This window comes from Oryx dammah, unplaced genomic scaffold (genome assembly GCF_014754425.2).
Source record: "Oryx dammah isolate SB20612 unplaced genomic scaffold, SCBI_Odam_1.1 HiC_scaffold_3, whole genome shotgun sequence".
Taxonomy (NCBI): Eukaryota; Metazoa; Chordata; class Mammalia; order Artiodactyla; family Bovidae; genus Oryx; species Oryx dammah.
Genome location: NW_024070187.1, coordinates 116140825 through 116150123, shown reverse-complemented (window position 1 = coordinate 116150123; position 9299 = coordinate 116140825). Strand labels below are relative to the sequence as shown.

The 9299-nt window shown below is 63.3% G+C and overlaps 2 protein-coding genes and 1 long non-coding RNA gene across 4 annotated transcripts in view; 1 reads left to right on the top strand and 2 right to left on the bottom strand.

Moving 5' to 3' along the window:
- Nucleotides 1–1739: 1739 nt before the first annotated feature.
- On the bottom strand, nucleotides 1740–3572 carry ATP5ME (ATP synthase membrane subunit e). The gene is made up of 4 exons (XM_040237737.1): nucleotides 3180–3572; nucleotides 2758–2812; nucleotides 2273–2371; nucleotides 1740–1818 (listed from the first exon to the last, which is right to left on the bottom strand). Exons 1-4 carry the CDS (start codon nucleotides 3474–3476, stop codon nucleotides 1793–1795), a joined length of 477 nt encoding a protein of 158 aa, XP_040093671.1. The 5' UTR covers nucleotides 3477–3572; the 3' UTR covers nucleotides 1740–1792.
- On the top strand, nucleotides 3409–5263 carry LOC120861861. The gene is made up of 2 exons (XR_005720629.1): nucleotides 3409–3527; nucleotides 4345–5263. It is a non-coding gene; the product is annotated as an uncharacterized LOC120861861 (long non-coding RNA).
- Nucleotides 5264–6439: 1176 nt separating this feature from the next.
- SLC49A3 (solute carrier family 49 member 3) overlaps nucleotides 6440–9299 on the bottom strand; it is a 7539-nt gene continuing 4679 nt past the window's right edge. The window contains exons 5-10 of one of the 2 annotated variants that reach the window (XM_040237735.1): nucleotides 9020–9157; nucleotides 8782–8898; nucleotides 8053–8205; nucleotides 7629–7786; nucleotides 7422–7531; nucleotides 6440–6923 (exon numbers count right to left, since the gene is read on the bottom strand). In XM_040237735.1, coding sequence (XP_040093669.1) covers nucleotides 6739–6923; nucleotides 7422–7531; nucleotides 7629–7786; nucleotides 8053–8205; nucleotides 8782–8898; nucleotides 9020–9157 — 861 coding nt within the window. In that variant the 3' untranslated portion in view covers nucleotides 6440–6738. The remainder of the gene's footprint in view (nucleotides 6924–7421; nucleotides 7532–7628; nucleotides 7787–8052; nucleotides 8206–8781; nucleotides 8899–9019; nucleotides 9158–9299) is intronic. The other variant, XM_040237736.1, reaches the window with a different exon arrangement.

Here is a 9299-nt window from a genome sequence, read left to right as displayed (position 1 = left end):
TGAACAGTGTAGCCTACCTTAGTCCAACTTTTGGATACAATCACACCACCGAGAGGTCAAAAAGGGCCTGTGAACTATGTGCCTGAGAGCGCCGGGTGAACATACTCACAACTGCACATGTATTTATGGGTATACAGGTGGAGAAATGGCTGCACAGACGCCAATTCTCATCTGGTTTAGGAACAAATATATGAATAGAAATTTAGAGTAAAATCAGAAGAAAACATGCTGCTCTTTTTTATGTGGCAGAGGACATTCGTTTGTGACCAACCAGAAATCCTGCCAGAAAGGTCCAGGTTGTGAGACCAGTGATCAGAGCTGAGTGATCTGTGCAGAAATAATCCGTTAATAAATGCTGCCCGGGGAGCTGGTCTGAACCTTGCTGACGGACCCGCACCTGTGGCCTGCCTAAGTCCTCCTGCACCCCTGAGGGTGCAGGAACCCAAGTGGTTCTGGGCCAGGAAAAAAAGCCAAGTCAGACCCAGACCAAAAACGCAACTCACACTCGAAACGGGTGCTGAGCACCTGATGGAGATAAAGGGCTTTAACTTGTAGTGTTAGCTTCAAAGCAACTGTTTCCAGACACTGGAAACTCCTCTTGGCTACAGCCACGGACAGCGCTCCAAGGGCACTTGGGTTAAGGCTGGTTTAGATGCCGCATTCTCCCAGCGCTCCTGGCAGCAGCAGGCAGGGGACGCACGGGCCCCACACAACCTTCAGCTCACAATGACACCTGGGGACAAGAGCGTGTGACTGGGGTCCCCCCTGGTTCCCAGAGAGACCCAGTGCCAGCCACCCACCAACCTCAGGATCTCCAGGAGGTGTGCACTCCAGCCTCACCTTTACTGAAAACAGGGAAAACAAATGAACTGGGGCTCGAAGCCTAGGAAGTCCACTCCAGGCACAAAGCTGGAATAGCCACTTTTGACACCAGGCCTCCTCATGCATGCATATTATACATTTAACATTTGTGGGCTTCCCAGGTGGTGTCAGTGGTGAAGAACTCTCCTGCCAACACAGAAAATCTAAGAGACAAGGGTTTATTCCCTGGGTCGGGAAGATCCCTTGGGGGAGGGCACAGCAATCCATGCTGGTGTTCTTTTCCTGGAGAATCCCATGGACAGAGGAGCCTGGCAGGCTGCAGTCCATAGGGTCGCACAGAGTTGGACACGACTGAAGCAACTTGGCATGCATGCACTGGGCTTGAAGAGGCACAGCCAGCAGGGGCAGAGTCTGCTGTCTGCTCAGGCACAAAGGCCCAAGCCCACTGAAGAGCTAGCTGCACCCCAGCCAAGCCCTCATGAGGCCACATCCCCTACCTGGGGTCAAGAGGAGGATGTGCAAAAAGGAGAAAAGAAATCCAAGTTCTAACTTGAAGGGCATCAGGACACCCCCACCCCTCCCACTTGGCAAAGCCTTCCCCCTTTCCTACCTGTCCAAGGGTCTGAACCAGGGCTGAGCGGAGAAGCTCAGCAGCACCCAGCATGCTTGGGTGAGCTGCGCCTGTTGCAAACTGCATCCCGAGGGGCTCCTGTCCTCATTCCCACCCCACAGCCCCCAGAGCAAGCAATCAAGTTTCTCTGTGTTCCACCCTGTTTATGCACCAATCACCGAATCATTGATTAGTTTTTCTGGAATCCCTCTCCATTCACACTGCGCATAATCTGAGAAGGCTGGCATACAACTGAGTCTGAGTCCAAAAACCAAACTACTGGGGACAATAAAGCAAAGTCAGAGACTCACAGATCACAGAAAACTTTATTCATCCACACTGCTCTGGAGAAGGGCAGGCTCACTTCAATATGGTATCCTCTTGGGCTGGAAAGTTAGAAGGAAAACACACCATTACACAGGCCTGCCACCCAAAAGGGCCACCTTAGATTTTCGGGGTTAAACCATCCAGCGTCTCATCTCATGGAGCCTGGCTATGCTCTGTTTCCACCGTATCCTCAGCCTTCCTTAACCTGCGGGTCTTCACTGGGACCTGCCCCCGCAGTCAGGAAGGGTGGAGCCTGGCTCTGGTTGTGTGGCCTCTAAGGCTGAGACAGTCCACCTCTAAAGCCCAGGGGCCGAGCCTCACTAAAGGCAGGTTAGCACCCACCCCCCCCCCAACAGCTCTCCTTCCCCACCCCCACCCCACTCCGCAGATGATGGCCCAGGGGCCAGTGGAAATGGAAAAGGTGGTGGCCTTTCCTCTCCACTTGCTGCTCCGTATGAAGCAGCAGCTGTTTCTGAAAACCCAACGCGGGGTGGGGGACAGCCGCATGAGCACCTTCCGCCAGCTCCCGCTCGATGCGCTTCTGCTCATCCCGCTTCTTCTTCTCCTCGGCTGCAAGCCTCCTCTCCTCTTCTGCCCGAGGTTTCAGGTAATCTGTCAAAGGGAAGGCGGGGGCGGGGGTGTCCAGTGAACGCTTTCACTGAAGCTCTAAAAGGAATTCAGTTCACAGGCAAAGCCATCCTCAGGTACAGAGTGCCAGGGGCGCCCGATTCCCACTCTCCTTTACCTGGATGTACGTGAAGGCCTGATACCCACCTCCTAACGGAGAGCCGACCCGGAGGGCAGCTACAGGACCCCCGCGGCCACCCCAGGCACCCAGCCGCCCCGCACTCAGTCCTCTGTGCTCCAAGGTGCTGCCCGGCCAACCTCCAACCGGCCGCGCGCGGGGGTCCGGCCCTCTCGGGTCTCAGGCCAGGGGCCTCCCGCGCCGCCCCTCTCCCACTCCGGCCGGGGGCCCGCAGACGCCCGCGGACACTCACTGTAGCGCTTGGCGCCGTAGGCCATGCCGAGGAACAGGGCGGAGTAACGGCCAAGCTGTGGGGAAAAGCGGTCAGCGGCGGCAGGGGGGACCGCGCCTGGGGGGGGGGCTCAGCCCACAGGGTCGGGGTCCGGGGCGCTGAGAGAGGGGAGGGGGTGGAGGCCACACCCGCGGCGTCGGGGCCCGATGGGGGGAGGCTCAGCCCACAGGGTTGGGGTCAGGGTGGGGGTCCCGGGCGCTGAGCGAGGGCTGGGGGGAGCGGGGATCACGCTCGCGGCGTCGGGGCCCGATGGGGCGGGTCACAGCCTCCGGGTCAGGGCAGCGGGTGCTGAGAGTCGGGGGCGCCGCGAGCCCCGCCGAGGCGCTCCCGCGCTTTGCCCACGCAGAGCCGATCAGCGGCGGCGGCTGCGGAGCCTGGTTCACCTTGATGAGCGGAGAGACCTGCACCGGCGGAACCATCTTGTCCGTGACCCTCGAACCGGAAGCACAATTCGGACCGAAGAGAACGCCGCAAGGCCCTGAACGCCGCGGAGACGCAGACGCAGAGGCGCGGCCGGGCGTGCCGACCCCTGGCGGCCGGAGGGCGAACGGCGCGCGCGCACGCAGGGTGGCGTCATCAGGCGCGGCGCGCGGCGGTTCCGCATGCGCCCTGGCCGGGCAGCGCGTTCGCGTTCCGTGCAGCAGGCGCGACCGTCCTGTCCCCTGACATTTTCGAACCATGTGGAGCACAAATCGAGGCCCGCACACCTCGGGTACAAATATTTGAAAAGTGTGAGTCCACTGTACAAAGTGAAAAACCGAGCTCTCTCCTGCCTGTCTCGCCCCGCCCGCGGCTCCAGCCACACCCAGGCCTGTCCGGGCCGCGGTCCCCCCAGACCAGCCCCGGGGACGAACCGGGAAGGGGCTCGAGGCTTGGACAGGCAATCCGGGGTCCGGGTACAGAGTGTAGCCTGAGTGCAGGCTGGCTCCCAGCGGAGGGGGTGGCCATGTCCGGCCTCTCTAGACTCACAGGCCAGGTCGACCATGTGGCCCGAGTCCCTTCCTAGGGCAGCACGGCCGTGGGTGCCCCTCTGCCTACCATCGGCCCCATTCCCAGGCCCCCGGCAGAGCTAGGGTTTCCTCACCCCTGCAGCCTCCCCAGCAGAAAGGGGCACAGGTCCTCCCGAGAAGGCCAGCCTAGCAGAGCCTGCTCCCTCGGTCTCCCGACTCCAGCCCTCAGGACCTTGCAGCCCCAAGCTTCAAGGTCCACGTCAGAGAGGCCCTCACCCTCATTTCTGCTGTCTTCTGCTGGGGAAGCAGGGGTCACGCTGGTGGGGTATTCTGTCACCCAGCTCTGTGGTCAGCCCAAAGGAAGACAAAGCTGACCCAGCCCAGGTGTGCAGAGAGGCTGCCCAGAAGTGGGCAGTGGTGGCCAGTCTCCCAACTGAACCTGCTGTGCTTATACACGTTCCCATGACAATGGGGGTTGGGGACACCTGGAGAATGATGGAGGGGCAGCCCCGTGGCACCTGTACCAACCACAAGGCCACCAGGACAGCTGATACTCCTGCCCTGTGACCCCCACCCCCACCCCCCATTCCTGCAACAGGCACGATCAAAATCAAGGATCATGAGCTGGATGCAAGGTTCAGGGAGGCCTTGGGGCCCATCAACCTCACCGTGTTCCTGAACGTGTTGGGGAGAAGCTGAGGGTGAGCACCAGGCTTACTCGACTCCTAACGTCTGCACATCTCACATAAAACCCAGATTTGCAGACCTCTTGAAAGTCTCTAGGACCTGGCATTCCGGGACCCACGTCTGGGGGCCCTGTCAGCCCCCAGCCCAGGCCCACCTCTCCTCCACCAGCTGGTGGGGACCTCTGTCCCTCACTGAGAAATCGCCCACCTCTGGTCCTGGCAGGACCAAGGGGACTCCAAGAACAGTACCCTGGGGTAGGAGCTGAGGGTCTCTCAGGCGCTCAGAGTGGGAAGGCCACTGAGAACGTCGAGTGGGCAAGGACGTGGGGCCCTGGGTGGAGAGGGGCAGGACTAGCGCCTGAGACGCCCAAGGCTTGAGGCCTCCTCTGGGCAGGCACGGGCCCCGAGAAGACTGTCCTCAGCGCATTGAAGACGCTGGGCCCAGATGACGAGGGCAGCGCCAACAAGGACTAGTGAGCATGGCCCTGGGCACCCGGGCACCACCAGGGCGTGAGGAAGCCAGGCCCACTGCCAGCCTCCAGCCCACCTGCCCCAGCTTTCAGGCCTTGATCCGCCTTCCCAGGATCCCGAGTCCCTCGGGGTAACCCAGGGCAGGATCGGCCATACCCACGTGGGGCCTGCGGTCACTGCCATTCAGACCATCACTGGGTTTTTACCCCCTCTGGGGGCAACTTGACTATTCAGTGTGCCAGGCTGTTGCCCCAGGGATGTGGGAGTCAGGGGTGGCTCCCTGTGGCCCCCCTAGTGCCCAGGACTCACCCAGGACCAGGCCCCCGAGAGGCACCTGCCCCGTGCGCGGCTGGGGTTGAAGGGGGTAGGCCCGCCCCCATGAGGACCCATCGCGGGCCCGGGCCGCCCCCAGCGCAGAGCCAGCGGCTTCCCTGCTGCTGCTGCCGCCGAGTCGCTCGGTCGCGTCCGACCCTCAGCGGCCCCGTGCACCGCAGCCCACCAGGCTCCTCCGTCCAGGGGGTTTTCCGGACAAGAGGACTGGAGTGGGTGCCACTGCCTTCCCCACAATGCCTTCCCCAGAAATCTGGCCCCTCCCTGCTGTCCTCGACAGCAGGCGGCAGCTCGTGTGCCAGGCCAACGACATGACTGCTGAAGAGGTTTGGCCCCTGGCGCCCTACGTCCTTCCCCAAGGCCCTCTGTGAGGCCCAAGCACGGCGCTCGGGGCTCCAGGGGGATGTGCCTCAGCCCCTAGAAGGTGCATCGGGAGGCTGGGACGCCCAGTGTCCAGGAAGGGGGACGCCAGCCCCAGCCCTTGCCCTGCAGGGTCTCCCCCAGCTTCCTCCCCCCAACGCGCAGAAACAAGCCAGAGCCTGGAGTCCAGTTCCTGTAATTCACCTGCTGGCTGCAGCCTTGGGGACCCTCCACTCCCTCCATGCCGGCCTGGGCCTGCCACCCCCTGCCAGACTTGCAGGTCGACAGATGTTCCAGTTCTCCACCAGCAATACTGCAGGCAGCCTGGGCTACAAGACTGAGCCACGTGCTTGCCCATGGGAAGAGTGAGAGGCACCCTACCCCACGGGGCTGTAGCCAGCTGAATAAATGTGAACCCTGAAACCTTCCTGCTCACAGTGTCTCTGTTGGGTGGAGGTGTCCTCCTGGGGGTGGGAGTGTCCGTGGGGTAGAGAAGGTCTGGGGTGGGGGTAACCCCCTAGGGGCAGGAGGGTCTTCAGGGAGTAGTAGCGTCTCCCTGGGGCCCACCCTCTGCCTCCTGCCCAGCCTGGTCCCACCTGCTCTGCCCACCTATGCTGGCACCAGGCTGGAGGGCTGGTCACTCAGTGGTCAGCAGAGGTGGAGCACAGGTGGCTCCGGTACAGGCTCCTTCAAGGAAGGCCTTCCTCACACCTGCCCACTCCACACTCAGCCATGCTGGGGCCCTCAGAATCCCACTCAGTTCCCCCCCACCCTGGGCCCCCAGTGCCAGGCCAGCCCCTGCAGTAGCCACCCTGGGCCTGGCTGGCCACTGGGGGCCCCCTGGTCAGCGGCCTCGTCTGCACAGCAGCAGCTCTTCTTGCTGTGGCCACAGAGAATCCCCTGGGTCCCCTCAGGATGCCAACGTCGTCCCAGCCTCAGTCGTGACAGGTCCAGCCAAAGGGACCAGAGCCCACGTCCCTCCCTCCCCTTCACATCCCCAGGTCCTCTGTTTCTCATGCCAACTGCTCTCCAGCCTCTGGCCCTCTACAGGACCCCTGAGATGTCTTGGAGGGCTCCCAGGAGGAAGGAGGCAGGGCCAGGAGCACCAGTTCCAAGAAGGGGCTGCTGGGGGCCAGCGTGGAGCCTCAGGGCGTGGCTGCCAGGTAGGGCGCATGGTCCAGGGCCCCTGCTGCGGTTGCTGGGCGTTCATCCCCCTGAATGGAGGGGCTGGGGTCGGCCTCAGCCTGCAGGCGCCGGTACGGGGTGTGGAAGAGGAGCACCAAGAGGCAGCTGAAGAGGACGCAGAGGCCGGCCATCAGCAGCATGGGCACTGGGGAGACACGGCCCAGCGCTGCCTGAGGCGCCCCGAGCGCCGGGGCACTCGCCCAGGTGCAGGGGACCCCAGAGCAGCCTCAGGCACACATCCCCACCCAGCCCCAGGAGGCAGGTTTGCAGACCCAGGGGCCGTGAGCCCCAAGGTCACCCCACCAGGTCCAAGAACGTGGGCGTGCAACACGACCCCACTCCGGTCTCTCTGGCTCTCTGCCTCCATCTCTGTCTCTGCGTCTCTCACTGTGTCTCTCCCGTCTCTGATCTCACTTCAAAACCGCTCACAGTGGGGTCACAGGTGGGCTCCCATGAGGGCTGCTCTCGCCAGGCTGTGCTCCAGGTTCTGCCTGCTGCCCTCGGGTCCGCCCCAACCCACCTCACCCCACAGTGGGCGCCCTACACCCGCCCACCAGGACAGTGGCGTTTGCCAAGAGAAAGAGGCCGGTGGAAGGGAGACCCCAGGGCTGGGTGGGGTCAACCTCCTGGCCTGTGCCCTCACCCTTCCAGTCCAGCGGGCCCTGGCCATCCCGGCAGGTGGAGACAGACGGCTCCGCGTGGCGCACGGTCAGGGAAGTCAGCAGCACCATGATGAGAACGCCCTCAGCCTGCCTGCACAGCCACGAAGCCCTCAGCCCCGGCCTAGTGCTGCCCCGGGCGCCCCGAGGGGCAAAGGGTCCCTGGGAAAGCCGTGGGAATGGGCACTCACCCCAGCACGAAGACCAGGCCCGCAGCTGCGCCCTCACCCACGGGGAAGGAGCACTCGACCGCCAGCTCCATGGCAACGGGTGCCACTGCGAAGCCAAAGAACCCCAGCAGCGAGCAGACGGCGGCCAGCACGACGGTCTGTCCCTGCAGCTGGGACACCTGGGCAGCGAGCCGCACAGGCCGGCAGGCGGGAGTCAGGAGTGCCCCAGCCTGGACCCCAGGCCTCTCCGGGCCCTGTCGGGGGCAGGGCAGTGCCAGGGCTGGAGAGGCCACGGTGCCCACACCACTCCAGGGACACCCCAGCGGGGGCACCTGGGTCTGAGTGGGTCTGGGTGTCTGTTATGGCCAACCTGCCAGCTGCCCCACCCCTGGGGCACCCCACTCTCACCCTCTGCACGGTGGTCTCAGCTCAAGAGGACTCTTACCACAGCAAAGGCCACGCAGGCCAGAGACGTCAGGCAGAGGCCGATCTTGATGGCCTCAATGAAGTGCTTGGTCCTGTCCACGTACAGGCCTAGAGCCACTGCCCCCAAGACTCCAAACACGATGAAGAGAGCCCCACAGAGGCCTGCAAATTCCTGGAGAGTAGGGGCACCTTGTCCATCATCTGAGCCCAGGGGGTGGCACTCATCCTTAGTATGTACCCCACCACCAGGGAACCCACGGCAGGGTCACCGAGCAGCGCCCGAGGCCCAGGGAGGACCACGTAGAAGGCTCAGGGGCGGGAGGTGTCCTCCCTGGAGGTGCCACGGCCTTCTCACCTCCACCCAGGAACTGGACAAGTCCTAGAGAAAGGGCCTGGCTTCTGCAGGTGCCCTCGATGCCTGTCACCTCTGAGAAACTGGGAACACTCGGGGCCTGAACCCCACACCCAGTGCTGAAGCCAGACCACAGCAGGCACAGTGGAGATGCTGTGAGTCCGATACCAGAAGGACCCACGGGCCTGGCGGAGGGCCGTGGGGGCAGGCGGGTTCTGCCAGCACCCCGGCCCATGGCTGCCACCCACTGTCTCCGGAGCACCCTAACAGGTCACCCCATCCAGGTGTGGAGGCAGCAGTTGGGAAGTTCGTGGGCCACTCCACAGCCACCCGCAGGTCAACAGGCCCCAAGGCTGTGTCCGGGTGGGGGTCCCCCAGATTGGGGCCAGCACTCACACTGGAGTAGCCGTTCACGCAGAGGACCTGCTCCAGGAGGGCTGAGAAGCTGGAGAAGATGCCAATGCCGCCCCCGAAGCACACGGCCAGGACGATGTAGGCCTTGTTCCTTGTGAGCTAAAGGGGAGGGGTCACTCAGTCCAGAGCCTCAGCAGCACAGGCAGGAGCTCCAGGGGTGGGCTTCCCCTCCCCCTCCCGACCCCCCACCCCCAGGGCCCACAGCACGTGCAGCACTGACCAGCTTCAGCCCGGCTGGGAACGACAGCGAGGTGGACTGTGCAGCCCCCACAGAGGGTGGGGTGGGGGGCACACTCTCCCAGAGGCATGCAGTGGCCAGCAAGAGTGTGAGGCCCGCAGGGAGGGTGTAGGTGCCTAGCTGTGGGGAGAGTGTGCATGAGTGCACGCACACAGGTCCCCGTGGATGCATGCACACAGGCGTGAGTGCACACACACAGGTCCCCGTGGATGCATGCACACAGGCGTGAGTGCACGCACACAGGTCCCCGTGGATGCACGCA